Source organism: Mauremys reevesii, linkage group 1 (genome assembly GCF_016161935.1).
Source record: "Mauremys reevesii isolate NIE-2019 linkage group 1, ASM1616193v1, whole genome shotgun sequence".
In the NCBI taxonomy this organism is placed as follows: domain Eukaryota; kingdom Metazoa; phylum Chordata; order Testudines; family Geoemydidae; genus Mauremys; species Mauremys reevesii.
In genome coordinates, this window is record NC_052623.1 from 44,041,085 (window position 1) to 44,062,470 (window position 21,386).

The 21,386-nt window shown below is 42.4% G+C and overlaps 1 protein-coding gene across 9 annotated transcripts in view; it reads left to right on the forward strand.

Annotated features, from left to right (window-relative positions):
* RNF17 (ring finger protein 17) overlaps positions 1–21,386 on the forward strand; it is a 227,700-nt gene that overhangs the window by 132,468 nt on the left and 73,846 nt on the right. For all 9 annotated transcript variants that reach the window (XM_039498951.1, XM_039498917.1, XM_039498969.1 and 6 more), the window contains 4 exons: positions 4,260–4,375; positions 9,357–9,664; positions 11,617–11,780; positions 18,251–18,370. In XM_039498951.1, the coding sequence (XP_039354885.1) occupies positions 4,260–4,375; positions 9,357–9,664; positions 11,617–11,780; positions 18,251–18,370 (708 nt within the window). The remainder of the gene's footprint in view (positions 1–4,259; positions 4,376–9,356; positions 9,665–11,616; positions 11,781–18,250; positions 18,371–21,386) is intronic.

Sequence of the window (21,386 nt, forward strand, 5' to 3'; positions counted from 1 at the left end):
CTCATGAGGAAAGACCAGAGGCAATCTCGTAGACCAAGGCCACTCCCTCCTCATGCACCTTATCAGCTTCCAGCTGATCACCCGCTGGCATTTGCAAGTATTCAGAGGCCTTGTTTCTCGGCCCCCTCTACTGCCACAGCCCCTACTTACACCCAGCTGCTGGCCAACAGCCATTTTTGACATATTGTTGAGACCTGTATATCACCACTTATGCCACCCACCTCTTCCCCCATCACCTGTGGGAGCTGTCTCACACTCTTTGTCCACATCTGGAGGAGGATCACTACAGAGAGTTGGGTTTTGGAGATTATCCATCAGGGATACTCCAAAGAGTTTCTCTCCTTCCCTCCTCAGAACCCCTCCACACACACACTTTCCCTTAGAAAAGCCCATTTTATCACCCAGTATGACAATAAAGTGTATTGGGGCAATGCTGGACTCCATGTCTATGACAGCATTCTTCACCACAGACAGGTTTTGTACAATGGGCAACCCGATTTCACGCATTACCTGCAGACCACGAACCACAATGCACAGATGCCTTTCACTGCTAGGCCACATGCACCTGTCTGACACCTTTCTCTAGGCTTGACTTCCGGTGCCTGCAAGTTTGACTCCACTCAATGTATCAACTGAACAAGGACCATATAAACTGCAAGGTGACCATTCCCACCATAGTTATCGCCTCCCTTGCTTGATGGTCATACCTGGAAAAGGTTATAGTGGGTGTTCCCTTTAGCCCTCTCGTCTCCAGAGCCACCATTGTGACAGATGCCTGTCTTCTGGAGTGGGCACTCATGTGGGCTTCCATGCTGCTCAGGGTGCCCGGACTCTGCGAGAGGCCAGATAACATGTAAACCTATTGGGGAAATGAGGGCTGCTCGCCTTGCATGCACGGCCTTCCTTCTGCTACTATGTTCACTCCATATACAGTTAATGTTAGACAATATCACCACCATGGTCTATATAAACAAACAGGGAGAAGCGAGAGCTCATCTTTGCCGGGGAGCTGTCAGACTCGGGAGCTGATGCATCAGGAACTGCATCATGATACAGTCCAGTTACCTTCCCAGTATTTACAACTCCCTTGCAGAAGTTTCTCTACAGACTAAGCAGAAGTTTCTCTACAGACCACATGTGGGAAGTCCACAACACAGTCATAAGCAAGATATTTACACAATGGAGTACAACGCTCTGGGACCTTTTTGCAACCCAAATGAACAGGAAGCTTCCCTTATATTGTTCCAGAGGAACAATGGGACGTGGTTCCCAAGGCGATGCTCTCTTGCTATCCTGGATGAGTGACCTGAGATATGCCTTTCTTCCCATTCCCCTACTTCCACAGGTTGTCGGGAAGATATGTCATGACAAGGTTACGTTTTAGTCACAGATATTTTTAATAAAAGTCATGGACAGGTCACAGGCAGTAGACAAAAATTCACGGCCCATGACCTGTCCGTGAGTTGTACTATATACCCTTGACTAAATCTTGGGTGCTCTGGAGGGGTGTGTGGCAGTGCATGGCCAGGGACCCCTGCTACTGCTGGGGGGTGAGTTGGCAGGGGTAGAAGGCTCCCTACCTGGCTCTGCACAGCTCCCCAGAAGCGGTGACATGTCCCTTGGTTCCTGGGCGGAGCCGCAGCCAGGGGGCTCCATGCGCTGCCTCCACCCTGAGTGCCGTCTCTGCAGTTCCCATTGGCCAGGAGCCATGGCTAGTGGGAGCTGTGGGGGTGGCGCATGCAAGCAGGCAGAGTGCAGAACCATCTGGTCACAACTCTGCCTAGGAGCTGAGGGACATGTTGCCACTTCTGGGGAGCCCCTCGAGGTAAGCGCCACTCAGAGCCCTCACCACCTCCCACTCCCCCCCAACCCTCTGCACCAGCACTTAGCCCCCCACACCCAAACTTCTGCTGCTGGGGGAGGTGCGGTGGCCCAAGACTGCCCCAGCAGTGGCCAGTGTGGCTGGCCTAGGGGCTACCCGAGCTGCTCGGGCAGCCCCAGGCCCATCACACTGGCCTCTGCAGAAGTCACAGCGGTCTGGAAAGTCACGTAATCTGTGACTTCCATGACAGACTCGCAGCCTTAGTCGTGGCAGAGCCAGACAACTCTGGTTCATAGAACTTCTAACAATGTTGGCCTGCTCTTCAATTAGGATCCACCCTTTCTCAGACTTCCTAACCCAGGATGGTGGTTGGGGGGGGGATGAAGCATCCCTGTCTGGGCTCTCTCCACCTGGTGTTTGAATGGGCTTTGGAAATAGAATGCTCATGCCTGGCCCTTGTTCAGACTGTCCTTAACAAAAGTAGAAAAGATTTTTCTAGAACCTGCTATCTGGTCAAATGGAGATGCTGTTTTGGTCTGGGCACAACTCCACCAACATTCTTCAGCCACCACAAGGATCTCGGTTGTCCTAGACTATCTCCTGTGCCTGAAGTCCTAAGATCTCTATTAGTCTGTTGCAAGTACACCTCGCAGCAATTAGTGCCTTCCCCATCTTTACTCATCCAGCTTCAGTATGGTTTATGAAAGACCTAATCAGTACCTTCCCCCTAGTGATCAAACCTACACCTCAGTAGGACCTTAATTTCATCCTGTTGATGCTCACAGGTCCCCCTTTCAAACCCATGCTGACATGTTCCATGACCCACCTGTTCATGATTCTTAGTGAATATCACTTCAATCAGGAGAGTCAGCGAGCTTGGAGCCATCATGGTGGACTCCCCTTAAACCATTTTCCACAAAGAAGAGGTTTCTCTTCGAGTATACCCCAAGTTTTTCCCCAAGATTGATTGATTGTGGAATTCAGAAACAAAGTATACACTTAATTGTATTTGTCCCAACCCCTGCCCAACCCCCCCGCCGCTTCTGCTGATGAAAAGGGACTTCACACTCTCGATTTCCGGCGTGCTCTGACATTCTGCATACAAAGAACCAAACCCATTAGGAAATCACAGAGACTTTTTATCGCCGCAACGGCGAGATCTCACTCCATGCAATCACAGCATCCCTATATGACATTCCGCTGTAGGGCATTTGCAAGGCAGACACCTGGAGTTCCATCTACACCAGGGGTGGGCATACTACGGCCTGCGGGCCAGATCCAGCCCACGAGCTGTTTTAAGCTTGCCCTCAAGCTCCCACTGGGGAGCGGGGTGTGGGGCTTGCCACGCTCTGGCACTCCAGCCGGGGCACAGGGTCAAGGGACGCTCCACATGTCTCCCAGAAGCCATGGAGCGAGAGCAGGGACATGCTGCTGCTTCCAGGAGCCGCTAGAGGTAAGCGCCGCCCAGACCCTGCACTCCTGGGGCTCTCCCCATGCCCCAACCCCTTGCCCCAGCCCTGATCCCCCTCCTGTCCTCCAAACCACTTGATCCCAGCCTGGAGCACCCTCCCACACCCCAAATCCTTCATCCCTAGCCCCACACCAGAGCCCACAGCCAGAGCCTGCACCCCTTACTGCCCTCTAAATCTCTGCCCCAGCCCTGATCCTCCTCCCACCCTCCGAACCCCTTGGTCCCAGCCCAGAACACCCTCCTGTACCCCAAACCCCTCATCCCCAGCTCCATCCTAGAGCCCGCACCCCCAGCCGGAGCCCGCACCCCACTCCCTAGCCCGGAGCCCTCTCCTGCACCCTGAACTCATCATCTCTGGCACCAACCAGAGCCCATACCCCAACCCCAATTTTGTGAGCATTCATGGCCCGCCATACAATTTCTATTCCCAGATGTGGCCCTCAGGTCAAAAAGTTTGCCCACCCCTATCTATACATTCACAACAAGTTATGCTTTAGTTCATGCCTCAACTGCGGATGCAATGGTGAAATCTGCAGTACTGCAGACATCTTTGCTACCAACTTCCTCACGCCCACTTCCAATCTGAGCACTGCTTGACAATCACTCACATTTGGAATACTTATAGGGACTATCATTCAAAGAAGAAATGGAAGTTATTTACTGTAATTGGAAGTTCTTTGAGTTGTGAGGTCCCTATCTGTATTCCACTACCTGTTCTCCATCCCCTCTGCTTCAGATCCCGTGGGATTGTGGTAAAAGGAGGAAATGGAGAGGTGCTGACTCTAATACCTTGAGTTGGGAGCACGAAGAGATCTACGGAGCATGTACGGGTCAACAGATGCTGCTATTAAGCATTTCCAAACATTGGTGCTCATAGTTACCTCGTGTGGAATACAGATAGGGACAAGAGATCTCAAACAACTTCCAGTTACAATAAGTAACATCCATATTTTAAATTCCTTTCAGGAAAATGATGGATCTGAACCACTACCTGTGAAAATTTTTTGCAATGATGAAGCAGGACAGCTTATTGATATTTCTGAATATCTTGTTAAAAAGGGCCTGGCTTTCAGAAACAAAAGGTATGGATATTCTTTTTAATATTACATTATTTCAGATCTTCTCTGTTAGGTTACTTCCAAAGTTGACATATACAGATTGGCATTTGTGTTACTGTTGTAAGTAAAACAAAAACTATTCCTGGGGGAATTCTGCAAATGCACAGAATTCATGTGTCCAGCAGAATTTTTTTCAGCTGAAAATATATTTCTGTCCAAGAAGGTAATAATTGGAGATATACCAATCTCCTAGAACTGGAAGGGACCTTGAAAGGTCATTGAGTCCAGCCCCCTGCTTCACTAGCAGGACCAATTTTTGCCCCAGATCCCTAAGTGGCCTCCGCAAGGACTGAACTCACAACCTTGGGTTTAGCAGGCCAATGCTCAAACCACTGAGCTATTGCAGAAGTGCTGCAATTCTGCCTTTTGCCCACCAGAGGCCACTGTGGCACCAGAACAGCCAGCAGCATGAATGCAGACGGCTGTTCTGGCACCACAGCGGCCTCTTGTGGGAAAAAGACAGAACTGCATCACTTCTGGGGCAGAAATGCATTTTCTGTGCGGGGGAGGGGAAATTCTGTGTGTACCTAGTATTGCAGAATTCCCCCAGGAGTTCATCACAGCACCCTGCCGCAGAGCCAGGTTAGGACAGAATGGGTACATGGGGCTGCTGGGGGGATCAGACTCGGGTTCAGAATGGCTAGTTGGGGAGTGGGGGGATAGACTGGGGTGCGAGCTCAGGAGCTAGTGGGATGATAGTGTTGAGCCTGGGAACGGTGAAGTGGGGCTGCAGGGTCACATGGGGATGGGGTAGGAGGCTGCAGAGACCCATGGGAATAGAGGGAGTGGGGACAGGCACAGATGTGCGCGACTGAGTGGGAGAGGCTAGGGGTCAATCAGGGTCTGCATGAGGGAGGCTCCCTAACAATCCCTCCCCACCCCTCCAAAAAAGTCTGTTCCATACTTCTGTCACCCAGACCCAACAACCATCCAAGTTCACATCCAGGCTCCTTCCCAGCAGTTACTTCCTTCTCCCTCAGTTCCTCCATTACCCCCTCACTCCCCCAAGCCTTTGCACTGCTTCTGAGTGGTGTGGGAAATACGGTTCTGTATTGTAGTTTAAATTAACTATTACTCTGTCAGGGTGGATTTGATTTAAATCACTAGTCAGGAAGACTGTATTTAATCATGGATTTCTACATAAAAGTGAAATCTTGTTGGTTGTTATAACCTTAATACGTATTCTTCACAACTCAGAGATAGATGTAGGTTTCATTTTTAGAAGGTACACACTATACATTTTTAAAGTGATTTATTTTGAAAACTTTCAGATTAGTTTTACAGCTATATCAGAAAATGAATGATGGGTTATTTCATTTACTAAAGGTAATTGAATCAGATATTTATGAAGTCATTGGGAGGTGAACTCTCTCCAGTTCAACAGGTTAATCATTAATATTTGGAGGATTTTCTTGCCATGCTCTTAGAAGGAGAACATTGCCAGACAGACATTTAAATTGTTTTATTTAACTAAAACAACAATGTTATGTATTCTGGATTTTTTTCTTCAACAAACATATATTTTAACAAAACAAGCATATGAATTTTTGAATTTAGTTAAACATTCAAGTTTTTTTTAAAATTGGATCTGTTTCTGTTAAAATTATTAACTAAAATAGTTAAATGAAATATTAAAAAAAAATTAAATAGACTGTCAGCCAGGTCAACATGAGAAACTTAAAATATTGGCTTCTGAAGCTAACTCGGTCATCTTCATCTTCATTTTCCTGTTTGTTCATAATCTGGAAAAGAAAAACAAGCCTTTTCCTGCTTTTTCAGGTCCCAGAACGATTTCTCAATTTGGAATGAATTAGTCCAAAGGAAGAAAATATTATTTCTACAGCAGCAGAAGAAGCAACTGCTGTTAAAAGTGAGATTATCACTTCAACAGTCTCTGAATCCAAGTGCTTACGTGACTTCCACCAGTTCGCTGGTGTGGCTTTCTTTAGAACATCATCAGCAAACATATATTTCTTGAATGGTTCACCCTTAGCTCTGAAGTTGATTCTAGTTGGCATTATGGAGTAATGATTGCTGGATGTCCATGTCATAGCCATCTCCTCTCCAGCAGCAGTTAAGGTTTGACCCTGGTACTGCGTATTGATAATATTTGCAAGAAAATGAGCTGGAGATAGTGCTTGTCCCATTTGTTTTTTTAATGCTTATAATTTAACTTAATCCATTGAATATTTCTCTTTTTAAGATCTCACTCAGTTCCTTCCAAATTTCAACAGCATCAGCAATAAAACAGCTATTTCCCTGCATTTTGTTCAAGGCTACAGAAATAGGCTTCAGGTTACTCAGCACGTGTTCAACATTTTACTTAAGCCCAATGTTGAGAACTTTGGCTGTGACAGTGCCATCTATTTTTCACTATATTGTTCATCAGATTAGGCCAGTTCTTGCTGTAGTGATCAAAACAGTCCACTACTGAGTTCCATCGCCCATCTTGGTTCCCTCCCACTTTTTTTCAGAGCAGCTGCTACAAAGTGGTTGTTACAGAAGTATTTTGCAATTTCAACAACATTAGCCTTTATTTCTGGAACCACTGAAGTCTTTGGCTAGGAGGTTCATCAAATGAGCACTGCAACCGTATGTTATTAGCTTGGGACTCTCTTCTAAATTTCTTCTCATCTTGGATACGTTTGCAGCATTGTCTGTGACCATGCTGCGTACTGGACATTTGAATTTTTTTCATAGTTTGTTATAGCTTTTGCTGCTGCTGCTACTTGTAAGTATTCTGCTCTGTGTGCATTTCCTGATGTATCAAGTGTTTCTGTAAGGAAGACACTCCCTTCTTCTGTTGTCACACAAGGACATAAAACAAGATCATTGTGGCCATTGCTCCACCCATCATGACTCGGGTTAACGATTTCACCCTCTAGATCTTTTGCACTCTGCTCAATTTCTCTTTCATACACTTTATCCAGTAATTTGCCTGTGACATCAGCTCAGTTGGGTGGACTGTATTCTGGTCTTAATGACTGAACCATGTTAATGAAGTGTGGGTTCTCAATTATACGGAAAGGAGAGTGGTTGCATAAACCGGGCAATTTTTTCATCAGTTAACTCTTTTTATAATCTGCTGGTTCTTATCACAAACTTATCTATGGTGGTTTCTGGATGGTGGATTTTTTTTTCTTTTTGCTACAGGTGATATACTGTGGCTCTGTGATATACATGATGTGACTGAAACACTATCATTTGCAGATAACTCTGAAACTATAGAAAATGATGGTGATCTTGAAGGTGGATAGTCTTCAGAATCCTGTATGTTGAGGATGGATTCTCCTAAACAAAATAAGTCAATGCAGTTATTTAATTACCACCATACTGCTCATTTAGTATTACTCAGTGCCTTCACTGACAGTACTTCAAAGGTGAAATTGTAAAAAGAAAATCTGCCTATTTCAGATATTTAGGTTTTATCACACCTGCATCTAAAATGATAGTACCATAGAGTAAAACTATCTTCCTTTTTTGCTCAAACATGAGAATTCAAAAATAGTCCAGAAGGAAGACAGGCAGTCCTTAAGAAAGAAGTATGAAATAAAAAAGTTTACCAACCTGAAGATCCCACATGTTCAGACATGTTCCTTTCATCATCTTCAATGCAGCTTTCTCCTGAGAAGGAACACTAGCATTTCTGTTTTGCACTGTTTGCATTTTGCACGCATGTCTGTCTTATCCACAGGTAGAGGAACTTCATTAAAATGTTTCCAAACTGAGTCTCTTTTACAGCCTGCTGCCATTATAGGTTTTCCCTTCTAGTGAGAGAATGGTATGAAAGATCTCAAATCAATGAAGGCTACACTCAGAAAGACCTCAAGACTTCTGGAATATGCTGCTCAAACAGTTTCACTTTTGTTTCTACTGCCTGTCCCTCCCTTCTCACATTTATCTCAAGACTTCTACTTGTCCAGATCTATTCCATCCCCAACAATCTTCTATTGATTGAACTTCTTGAAACTTTGCACTTTTAGAGAGAGGTAAGGGAAAGGGATTGACTCTGTGTACACAAATTTGCAGAGGGAGAATAGGGTTGAGATCTGTTACTTCTCCCATCTATCCATCCATCCATCAACATTTTTGCTGTTAACAAGCATGTTATCTCTGGAGACACAAATCCACAGTTTGAGAACTGCAAAACTAAGCATCTCTGCTGGTATCTTGTAGACTGAGCACGGAGTCTCATTGGGTAGATAGAAAGATTAACCTAAATCTATACAGAATCCCCTGGAACCCCATAAAATTGGATCCCTAATCCATGAACTATTGGAACTCATTTACAAAACTTTTCTTAAACATTGCATGAATATGTTGTCTCATACTATAGGATTAGAATTTATAATACCTATTCCATGATGAGAGATCTTTGAGCTATAATGTATCTTTATTTAAATCAGGTTTTTTAAATTAAAAATCTATTTAAATTAAAAATCGATTTTTTTTTTTTAAATTATTGATTTTTATCTGTATATTAATATGCCTAGTAAGGACTTTATTTGTCAAAAAACATTTTCTGAATCTTTTTCATTGTCTGTATGGTTACAGCCATACTTGTGGACAGGTATTTTTTTAAATAAACTACCATAATAATTGAAACTGGTGTGATTATATTGTGTTGTTTTGAAAATAAAATACGCAGAATTTTGCAGAATTTAAAAATATGCGCAGATTTTTTTTTATTTTTCGGTGCAGAATTCCCCCTTTATAGACAATTAGCATTTTAAATTTACATGTGATAGAACATATTATCAGCATCACAGTCTAATGTACATTGCAGTTACTTATGCTGATGGAGTAAGTATATTTTGATACCTGTTTTGTTAAAATGAATAGTTATAATTTCAAACTTCGATCATTTTTTTTTCCTTTAGATTATCTTACTCTCTCATGCTTCGGAGTTTTCATCTTTTGATATATTTTGTGTTGTATCTGATAGAACTCATGAAATTGATATAAGTGATGCAGATCCTGAGAAACCTCTTGAAGTTCCTTTGAAGCCAGAGAGTCCATGCTTAAATGAGCTGATTCCAGAAATTGAATGTGCACCACAGTGTTTAGTGCCAGAGAAACAGGTTACTCTTTCTGTTAATGAACCTAAAGAACATGAGTCAAAGAAACTAGTGCTTAAGTCAAGAATGGATGGAGCATATAAACCTCCAATTATACCTGACATGAAAGAATTAAAGGCTATAATAAACTGTATTGGAGATGATGGAACTATTTATATGGTGCCCAAATCTTTAGGTAAGATTCTGAATTGCAGTAAATTCATGTTTTTATGGTTCAGCTGCTAATGCTGAGCTAGGGCGGCAGTATTAGAGCGTACATGGTCATTGAAGGTGCCATTCTTTGGATGTGACAAGTTCCTTTTGACCATCTGTTATCTGTGGACAGGTAATTTGTAAGTTAAGTCCTTGTGGCTTTAAAAAAAAAATCATCATCATTCACACAAAACCCAGAAGATGACACCCTCTACAAAAGACACATTTCCATTTCTGATTTTTACTGCCCTCTTCACAGTAGTCTTTGAGTGCTTTATATGTGCTATTGGACAGACATAGAGTAGTAGCTGCATTTGGGAAAAGAAATTAACTTTGTAACACTGCATCTTGAATATTGGGTGAAAATACATCTTAAAGTTTTAGGCCTCTTTGCAAATCTCAGCCTTAAGTAGTTATATGCCCAAATGTCAATGACTTTCAGTAGGAGTTAGATGCTTAAATCTTTTAGGTCCCTTTGAAAATTCCAGACTAATTGACTCAGTATCTTCCGTATTTCTAATTAATACTAGTCGATTGCGTATTAGAAATCCATTTTAATCTGCCCAGTGTCCAGATAACACTTTGTCTGTTACAAAAAAAATTAACCACTTGATAGTCTTAATAAAGATTTTTTGTTCAATTATTAAAGATCATGTTTGCAGATTACAAAATTAGAAATACAGATTTTATAAAGTAAAGTAAAATTGATAATCCCTCAGACCAGATTTGAGGATTCTGTGTTTCTGTTGCAATAGTTAGTATGACTTGTATGTAAAACAATTCAGGGACTTTTTGGGAAAACTGTTAGTGTCAAGTAAGTCTCTAAAATGTCATTTCTACTTCCTCTGGAACTCTTTCTCTTTTTGTTCATTGCTGCTGTCTCACAGTTGAATTTTATCAGCTTCCCCCTCATTTTGTTTGCAATGATATGCAGTCACAAAGCCTTATTTTCAGATATTTCACTTCAGAGATACAGTTACAGAATTAGTTGTTGCTTCTGTAATATTCCCTCTTCAACTGCTGCCTTATGTGCCTAAAATTTACTCTGAACACTTTTGGAAACTACAGTGGAGTTGCATCATAGGCGCATTTAACTTATGCGATTTTAACTATACGTGCTCGGCAAAACAAAAAGAAAAAATAAAAATTTAAATACTGTACCTGTAGTGCGGGTGATTCCGCCCGCCATTCCACTCAGTGAGCATTTGACCATATGCTTTTTTCGCCTTACGTGCTGACTTTTGAACCTAACCCCCACGTAAGATGCGACTCCCCTGTATACCTCTTCAGTTCACCTAGAGTTCTTCTGTATGTTAGGAAGCTCTGCAAGTTTACTGTATTGACTTCTTTGTCATTGAGAACTCTAAGCTCTGGGAATCAGACTCTACAAATAAACAAGGAAGCCGTCCTAGATTTCTTTCCAACATGATAGAATCCTGGACTATTTATCCTTATATTCTCGATAATAGCAGTAACTTCCTCAGGGATGTGGTTTTGCAACCCAGACTTCATGTTTTATCTTGATAAAATGTAAATCCTATTTACATTTAATAGCAATTTTTTCTTCTTTTAAGAATTTGTATAACTAAGTATGAAATTGGCTTGGAAGTTATTTCAGCCATTGTCATTAGGTAGTGTTAAATGCTTTAAAATATGGAAAATATATTTTCTATAATATAACCCCTACATTTGCCACTATTATTCCAACACAGTGGAATTAGAAGGACTTGCAATAGGTAAGATTCCCAACCTAGTGGAAGATATTTGGAAATTAAAATGTGAAAAGCTGTATAGTTTAACCTCTAAATTATTGTTCTACAGCCCCAGCCTAGTATACAGTAACTATATATGTAGTGGTTAAAACAATTATTTGCACCTATAAATCTGAAATCCATTTTTTGAATTTCACTTTCTCTTTACCCAATTCTTGTTCAGAAAATGAACTAAACAAATTGATGACTGATATACAAAATAACTTCAAATGTCTTGGTCTTCTGGAACCATATTGTTGGGAAAAGGAAGAAGCGTGTGTTGTAAGAGGATCGGATACCATGTGGTATCGAGGTAAAGTTACAGAAGCTGGTGGTGGTACAGTCAGGGTAAGTTTGATATTTTTTTTCTTTTATGACAAATGGCATAAGTGATCATTCATAAAAGCACAAGATTGGCCACAATGGGTCAGACCAATGGTTCATTTAGCCCAATATCCTGTCTTCCAACAGTGGCCAGTGCCAGATGCTTCAGAGTGAATGTTCAGAACAGGGCAATTATCAAGTGATCCATCCCATGTCATCCAGTCCCAACTTCTAGCAGTTGGAAGTTTAGGGACACCCAGAGCATGGAGTTGCATCCCTAACCATGTTGCCTAATAGCCATTGATGGACCTATCCTCCATGAATCTATCTAATTCTTTTTGTAACCCTGTTATACTTTTGGTCTTCACAACATCCCCTGGCAAGAAATTTCACAGGTTGAGTATGCACTGTGTGAAGAAATACTTGTTTGTTTTAAACCTGCTGCCTATTAATTTCATTGGGTGGCCCCTAGTTCTTGTGTTTATATGAAGGAGTAAATAACACTTACTTTCTCCACACCATTCATGATTTTGTAGATCTTTATCTTGTCCCTCCTTAGTCATCACTTTTCTAATCTGAACAGTCCCAGTCTTTTTAATCTCTGCTGTTATGTAAGGCATTCCATACCTCTAATCATTTTTGTTGCCCTTTCTTGTACTTTTTCCAATGCTAATGTACCTGTTTTGAGATGGGGTGAACCAATTGCATGCCGTATTCAAGGTGTGGGTATACCATGGATTTATGTGGTGGTGTTATGATGATTTCTCTTATCTAGCCCCTTCATAATGGTTTCTAACATTGTTAGCTTTTTGGACTGCTGCACATTAAGCAAAAACAAGTCCGGTGGATTTTGTGGATACAGACTAACACGGCTACCTCCTGATACTTGGCACATCAGGCAGACGTTTTCAGAGAACTAGCCTTGATGACTCCAAGATCTTTCTTGAGTGGTAACAGCTAATTTAGACCCCATCCTTTTGTATGTGTATTTGGAATTATATTTTTCCAGTATGTATTACTTTGCACTGGTAAGCACTGAATTTCATCTGCCATTTTGTTGCCAGTCACCCTTCCACCTCCTCTTCCCCATTCCTCTTCAGGGAGCCTTCTCACAAGCTTTTACAAAGGCAAGAGGTGGACTCTCTCCTCCATCTAGGAGCAGTAGAACTAGTTCCTTTCCCTTCCAGGGGCAGAGGGTTCTACTCAATACTTCCTAGTACCAAAAAAGGATGGTGGTTGGAAGCCAATCTTCAATCTAAGACAGCTGAACAAGTTTGTGAAATCCCAAAAGTTCAGGATTGTGATTGGCTACTATAATTACTTCACTAGAGGAAGGGGACTGATTTTCATCCCTCCACCTACAAGACTCCTATATCCATATAAATATACACCCATCATACTGGAAATACCTACGATTTATCATAGACCAAGATCATTTCCAGTACCAAGTGCTCAGCCTATCCTTGGAACCTAAGGATATCTTTGAAGATTGTAGTAGTAGTTGCAGCTTACCTTCGGAAGGGAGTAATTCTTGTCTTCCAGTATCTCAAAGACCATTCTTTCAAGGCTGCTCAAAGACCATTCTTTCAAGTCACTGTTATCAACCCAGAAGGCTCTTGCTCTGTTTCATGAGTTGGGTCTACAGCTGAATGTAAAGAAATCCACATTAGTACCAGTACAAAGGATACAGTTTGAGGCGTATCTGGACTCCATGACAGCCAGAGAGTACCTCCCTTTAGACAGATTTGTGACTCTTTCAGGACTGGTAGGGGCAATTCAGAGGAGCTCTCAAACCACAATAAGGATCTATCTTCAACTCTTGGGCCATATGGCAGCTTGTACCATTGTGATCAATCCATGCAAGGTTATGCTCTGCTGCTTCCCAGGTTGGTTAGGAATTGTCTATTCTATGACAGGAATGCTTTGACAGTGTACATAATGAACTCTCTAAACTAGTGGAAGGAGCAACTCCATCCCTGTGCAGGTGTCCGTTTCTGTCACTCAACTCTATCAGTAAAAAGAACAGGAGTACTTGTGGCACCTTAGAGACTAACAAATTTATTTGAGCATAAGCTTTCGTAGGCTACAGCCCACTTCATCAGATGCATAGACTAAAACATACAGCAAGAAGAAGTTTATACATACAGAGAACATGAAAAGGTGGAAGTAGCCAGACCAACTGTAAGAGGCCAATCAATTGAGATGAGCTATCAGCAGCAGGAGAAAAAAACTTTGAAGTGATAATTGAGATGACTGATTGAACGTGTGAGGATACTTAACATGAGGAAATAGATTCAGTTAGTGTAATGCATCCTGATTAGTGTGGGGTGCCCACTTCAACATCTTCTTGGTTCAGGGCAGATGGACAGTCCCATGAAACCAATCTCTACATCAAGCTTTTGGAGCTCAGGGCGGTCAGGAATCCTTCCCTTCATCTCCTGCCCCTCATTAGGGACAAAACAATCAAGGCCATGATGAACAATATGTTCTGCAAGTTTTACATCAACAAGCAGGGAGGAGCAAGATCTGCATTCTTATGTGCTGAAGCTACAAAGCTTTGGAACTGGTTCCATAGCCACCACATCCAGATGCCTGGAAAGCAGACTGCTGAAATCTGGAACACCACTGTTGATGCCCTCAACAGACACTTCTCCCATGACTACAAATGGGAGCTGGACCCTTAGGTTCTCCATAGCATATTTCAGAGTTAAGAACGGCCAGATATCCATCTTTTCATCACCTTTGAAAACAGGAAGTGCCTTCTCTTCTATTAAAGGGGGACTTTGGGTCACTGCTCCCTGGGGGATATCTTGCTTCTGCTGTGGCAGAAAAGTAGATTCTGTGCCTTTTCCCCAGTGCCCTTAATTCTAGAGCACTGAACAAGATCAGGTAGGATGACGTCAGAGTTATCCTCATAGTACCTACCTGGATGAGATAAGCTTGATACCCTTACCTGCATCAGCTGTGTCCAGCTGTTGATCAAGCACTGGACCATTCCTCATATCCTGTCTCAGGATGCAGGTCACACTCTACACCCCAGCCTGGCAGTTCTGTGCCTCCGGGTGTGGATCCAGGATGGTTCTTGGATATATAGATTTCCTGCTCTATGGTGGTACAGCAGGTGTTATTAAACAGTAGAATAACATCATTTCTCCCTACTTACCAACAGAAATGGAAGAGATTGTCCACTGGTGTGGTCATCAGTGTTGATAGATGTTTGGCTACATGCATTCCCTCTGTATGCCTCCCCAGCACTTCGCAGGTAGCTGGCACAGCAGACCTTGAGACCACAAGATCCATTAAGGCATGAAGGCGCACAGCCAGGTTTACTGTTGACTAAGTACAGTAATAGCACCTGGCAGACTCTTTGAAGATACTAAGACATGTATGCCTGTGACAATGGACGCAGCTCAGTGAATGGTGGGACTTTCCATTCCTCCCTCGGCTGGCCAGAAACACTCCCTCTGAAATATCTCTTTATACACCGATACAAATAAGTTACGTATTGCCCCTCTAACATATCCAGGTGCCACCCTCTGACATACCTAGGTGCCACCCATCACCTTGTTCATGTTGGTTCAATCAAAACATCTCTATCCATTGTGCTGTCATCCTGACCTTGTCTTTAAGATGGGTCAGCGTGTTCCTGTTATATTTGGGGGAGAGTGGGTTGTACCATACTTGGTATCGGGGTGTTCTGGTACCATCCTTCTGGAATGTATTTTTGTGAGTGTCCTGTGCCTAGTCTTTCTTAGGAAAGTGTGTGTTTTTGCAATACCGCTCTGTTCTTGCCAGGCTCTGGGAGTGTGTATGCAGGCAGAGCCGAACTCCTGCTCACAGGCTGTCTCTTGCTGACCTTGCTTTATATTAGCAAAGCTTTGACTACTACTTTAGCCCAGGCCTCATACAAGCCCACTGATACAAGGGATTATGTATCAGGCTGTCTTCCTACTACAGTCAGTATCTGCGTCCAGAATCAATTCCTCTTTCACTCATCCTAAGCTACCTGCAGGATCTGAAGACATCTAGATTATCCATCCATTCGGTCAAGGTACACCTGGCTGCCATATCCGCCTTTCATTCCCAAGTTGAGGGATTCTCCATTTTTGCTTACCCAGTATCATCCAGATTTATTAGGGGTCTGGGTAATACCTTCCCCCACATTAGTACCCCACTCCATCTTGGGACCTGTGATGTGGCGTTCACCCCCCACAAGGCCTGAAAGGTTTAAAATGGCTAAGTGGGCCATTTAACTGCCTGGACTGCATCTGGAGAAAGAGACTGGTAGCAGGGATTTAAGTAGAACAGGCTCAGCTGGGCAGGAAGAGGTGGGTCCTATATAAGCCTGGAAGCTGGCAACAAGCACTCCCTGGGACGATGGGAAAGACACTGCTGCTGAATTTTTTAAGAATGTCCCAGTATCTGAGATATGTAGAACCACTACCTGGTCTTCAAACCATACATTTTTAAAACATTATGCTCTGCTCCATACCATCAGATCTGATGCACTACTTGGCTTGGCAGCACTACCTTTGATTCTAGATCCTGTTCCAAAGCCTCTCCCTCCCCCTTACTTCTAGGGATACTGCTCAGAAGTCATGTGAAGTGGAGCACCTCTAGGGTCACTGCTTGAAGAAGGAGGAAATGTTACTCACCCTGTGCAGTAATTGAAGTTCTTTGAGATGTATCCCCCTTTGGGTGCTCCACCACCCAGCCTCCTTCCCCTTTTTTTGGTTGCTCTCTAGAGCAGTGGTTCTCAGTCAGGGATATGTGTACCCTTGGGGGTACGCCGAGGTCTTCCAGGGGTACATCAACTTATCTAGGTATTTGCCTAATTTTACAACAGACTATATTAAAAGCACAAGCAAAGTCAGTGCAAACTAAAATTTCATACAATGACTTCATACTGCTCTATCTACTATACATTGAAGTGTAAGTACAATATTATTATCCCAATTGATTCATTTTATAATTTATATAGAAAAAGTGAGAAAGTAAGCAATTTTTCAGTACTAGTGTGCTATGACGCTTTTGTATTTTTGTCTGATTTTGTAAGCAGGTAGTTTTTAAGTGAGGTGAAACTTTTGGGGGTATGCAAGACAAATCAGACTCCTGAAAGGGGTACAGTAGTCTGGAAAAGTTGAGAGCCACTGCTCTAGGTGATGACTGAGTAGAGAAGGAACTGAAGGTGGTTCACCCACACAGCCTTGTGTAGCCTCAGTGTATGTCATGAGGAAGCATAGGATAGGTGCATGGGCCAAATGAACTGCTAGCTAGAAATCTACAAATAAGAGCATGAGAGACATATACGAATCTGAAATGGAGCACTCATAAGGAGACACCTCTTGAAGAACTACAGTTATTGCACAGGGTGAGTAATATTTCCTTTTTTGATTTTGCTGGCAATAGTAAAACAGCTCTCCTAAGAGCATAGAAACTTTGCAATTATGACTGACTTATGGATTTTGTTCTCTCTTGAATGTGGTCACCTTTTCAAAATAAGTAATCTATTTTTAAAAAGTTAAATGTTTCATAATGATCACATGCTGAATTAATTGCTGATATTACTACTATTATGTTTCAGTTTATGTTCTCCAAGTAGGCATGTTCCTTTTATCTGACCCCCTACCTTTTGGCATGACTCTGTCTTAATGATAGTTTGCCTGAACTATCTATTCAGTTCTTCAAGCATTTATCCTTGTGTATAATGTACTTCAGGTTGCACATATATTCCATGTGCCCGGGACTGGAGAACCTTCTTTAGCAGTGTAGGTGGTCCATGCATGCACCCCCACTCTGCTTATGTTCTGCACCAAGGGAATAAAGGCTGCCAGACTGCTACCATCTTAGTTCTTTATTACTGTTCGTGCTTTAGGACAGAGCTTCATTGTCCATGCTGACTTTTTCCAACTGCACACTGTAAATAGTTATTAAAATTGTTAAAGCCTCTTAGTTCTGAGTACCGTTAGGAACTAGCTTACGAGGGGTCTGGTTCCTTATCTTGCCCCACTCCCAAAACAGTTCTGCTGGGAAACTGTTACCGTATGCCCCTCATTCCCCCGACCCTCCAGTAGCTAAGGGGAGTATGCTAGCGATCCCTGGCTTTAAAAGCTACGATAAGTGCCACAAGTTGATTCTGATCAGACTACAACACCTGTTTATAGTACTCAGGGGAAGCACATGCCCCTTCCAAGGGCAGTATCTGCAGGTCATTCCTGAGTAAGACTGAACAGTAGGAAATTTAGGTTTCGTAAATTTCTCAAGGAAGGAGCCACGAAAGCAGGAACAACTGTCTGGGGAGATTCCCTCTTTACGTCAACCTGAAGAAGGTATGGGTGGCCCTTGTTCTTTGACCCCAATCTAGCCCCACCTCCAGCTCTGAGACACGATGTGTTTTTAGAGAAAAGAAATTGACTGTTTACCAGAGAGTGATTTTTTTTCTAAGAAGCAGCATTTTTAGAAAAGTAATTTTTCATTTTATTTATTTTATATAGGTGCAGTACGTGGACTATGGCTACATTGAGAAGATCCCTCAGTGTCATCTCTATCCAGTTGTGTTGTATGCTGACATACCTACATTTTGCATACCGTGTCAGCTCTATAAAATAGTGCCAGTGAGTAAACACTAAATTTGAAGACTTTTGGTAGTTACTAAAATTAATATACTAATTAATATTACATGGAATAAAGGATACTCTTGTACATCTAGCCAATATTTGGGAATTCAATTTTGAGTTCAGAGAGATAGTTTGTAGTGTCAGATATTCACTTATAAGAATGAAATTCTTGACTTTTGTTTTCTGTATTGTAAATATGTAATTTAAGTGCAGTTTCGTAATTATTTTGTATTCATAGGCTGCCTAAAAACAAAGCGTGTGAATGATTCATTTAATAGTAGGATAGGAAAACAAAATAGTTTAGTTTAAAGCAGTTCTGTAATCTGTTGCAATCCTATATATAACAAATGGGTTCAAAAAATTGGGCTCTTAAGCTAGCAACCATATGGAAGGACAGCTGAAATCAGTACTGTACAGAGCCTCTCTTGCTGTCTTCTTCTTCTCCATCCCCTCCACCCATTTCCCTCCTCCCCCATGCACATTCTTTTATTCTACACATTTGGGACAGATTTTCTTAGGCACATCCACAATTACACGCATAATCATGTTAATTTGTTGGAGCTGGCCAGAAAATGACACTTGTGTTTCACACCTTTTTAGGTATTGACATTTATTTTCATTCTCTTTTTCTGAAATGGAAGTGTCAAAATGTCTCGTTTTGGACTGAAAAGGTCAGGTTTTCAGCTCAGGTCTGAAAGTGATCCGATATATCTGCTTTGATGAAAAATGTTTCAAAGGTCTTCCAACCAGCTTGATTATGCATGTAAAGAAGTGATTACATATATGTGTATTTTTCTCATGTACAGTTACAGGCACTCTCAAACACATTTCACCACAGTTGTCCCAAAGACCTCTAGTGAATCATATCATGAGCTGTACATCAGAAAGAGGAATGCAATTTAAGTCAGCTGGTCTTCATAATGTTTATATTTCCAAAGTTAAGAATGAAGCCTGTTTATATCAGCAAGATAAAATAAATACAATAAGACCGTTTATAACAATTATTGTATATAATAAGACTAAATCTAAATATAAATGCATAAATATTACTAAATCTTCATGCACTATTGGGGGGATGTTTGTTCTCTTCCCCTTTTTGTTCTCTGTCCCCTTTCTTCTTGGTTAACCCATTGCTTTCACCCCACTGTCTTCCAGCTGCCAAAAGAAAGTACAGCACACTGACCCTAACTTCAGTTTCAGAGTGCTAATTCTAATTCTTCTAATTCTTCACAGAGTGCTTGTCCGTATGTGTTCCACTCTTGGTGTACATGTGTCCCATGCACTAGAAACTGGAGTCTTTTAGATAATTGTGGACATTGTACCCTAATCATATGTCTTCACAGCCCACAGGAGCAAGCCTCCCAGCCCAGGTCAATATAGTTAGGGTAGCAGGGCTCACACTTGTGCTCTAAAAATAGCTGTACGTATTGACAGTGGTTTCAAGTAGTGGCTGGGGCTGAGCTTTAGAGCTCAAGCTGCAGCCGGAGCCCCAACTTAAAGCTTGTCTGTACAGATATTTTTAGAGCACCATTTTAGAACCTGAGGCCTGCTGGCCTGAATCGATCAACCTAGGTTGGAGGCTTGCTGCCACGGGCTATGTAGACATACCCTGTGTCCTTGTATTCCCATACTGAGGGCATAAAGGGCAGACCAATCCCAGTGACCACTCAGTTCCTTCTCACTGCCTGAGACTGCGAGATTGAGCTCTTCAGTATCCACACCTTTACTCTTCACTGTCTTATCTGTAAATAAAGTGTGTACTTATTAATATTAGATAGTTAGACTGCCAACAGACAGCTACTCTAATAGTTTTATTTTTTTGGGAAGTGTTACTTCATTATTGCTTTTGTTTTATTCTTTGATTGTAGTTTCCCAGTACTGAGATTTCATAATGTCCCACCCTAAGTCAGTCTCCTGAGACTTGTGTGGTGGCCCATCTTGTGATGTGGCAATTCCAATATTTGATGGATACACAAGATGCTTTCTCTTGTTTAAGGAAAGCATATATTCATGATAAAATGTACAGTGTGAGAGTAGTTTTTCTAAAATTACCTTGAAAGCTAGTGAGGCATATTCTAAAGATATTTTTGTTAGGCCACTCTATGGCCCTCTGATCTGAGCAGGGAAAACCCCCTCAAGTTCTATCCAGTCCAGGAGTGTCCCTGTCAGCTCTGGATCCACTAGCTCCTGGAATACATCTACAAACACTGGTGGCTTTGAACTCAGGTAGGGCTGAAAAACCTAAGTCCTTAGATAAAAAGGAGCATCACTTTCTTTGGGAAGAGCAGGGGCAAATCCCCGCTAGGAGATTCCAGTAAGAGGATGTCTGTCATCTCACTGCTCCTGCTCTACGGTGACTCCACCACCCAAACTGGGTACCACGGGAGCTCTGAGGGCGCATTGACCCTCTGGAATCAAAATCGACTGTCTCCAGCACCAGGGCCAAGGCTTCAGTTATCACCTCAGCACTGAACATCATGTCAGTGATGATCATTGTAGTGCCGGCCTTGTCAGTTCTTGATGCTACTCACTTCCGCACTAGATGCGTCTACTAGGTATATTGGCACTCTTGTGCTCAATTCTTGCTTCTCCTGCATCAAGGTTCACAGCTCTGCCCTTCTTGTCACCGAGGAAGTACGTGATATCAAAGGACCTGAAAACTGATGCATTCTATCTCAAAGGCACCAACAGCCTCACTGAGGCTAATGTCATGTAGGAGCACTATACATCTTAGTACTCAAGCTTCAGCAGTCCCCGTACAATGTGCATTTTCATCTTATGACTCACAACACAGTGGGGAAGGATCCCCTATTTATTCCCCAAGGGGCCCTTATGGATCTGAAAAGAGAGGGGAGGGCTTAATTTGGGTCTAGGTCTCTCAGGGGAATGGGGGGATGAGAATAATATCCTAGACATCACACCGCTGCATCACCTCTTAGGAAGAGATCCTTTTTTCCTATTCCATGTCAGGAATCTAGGATGTCTCAAAATTCAATACATGAACCTGAACCCG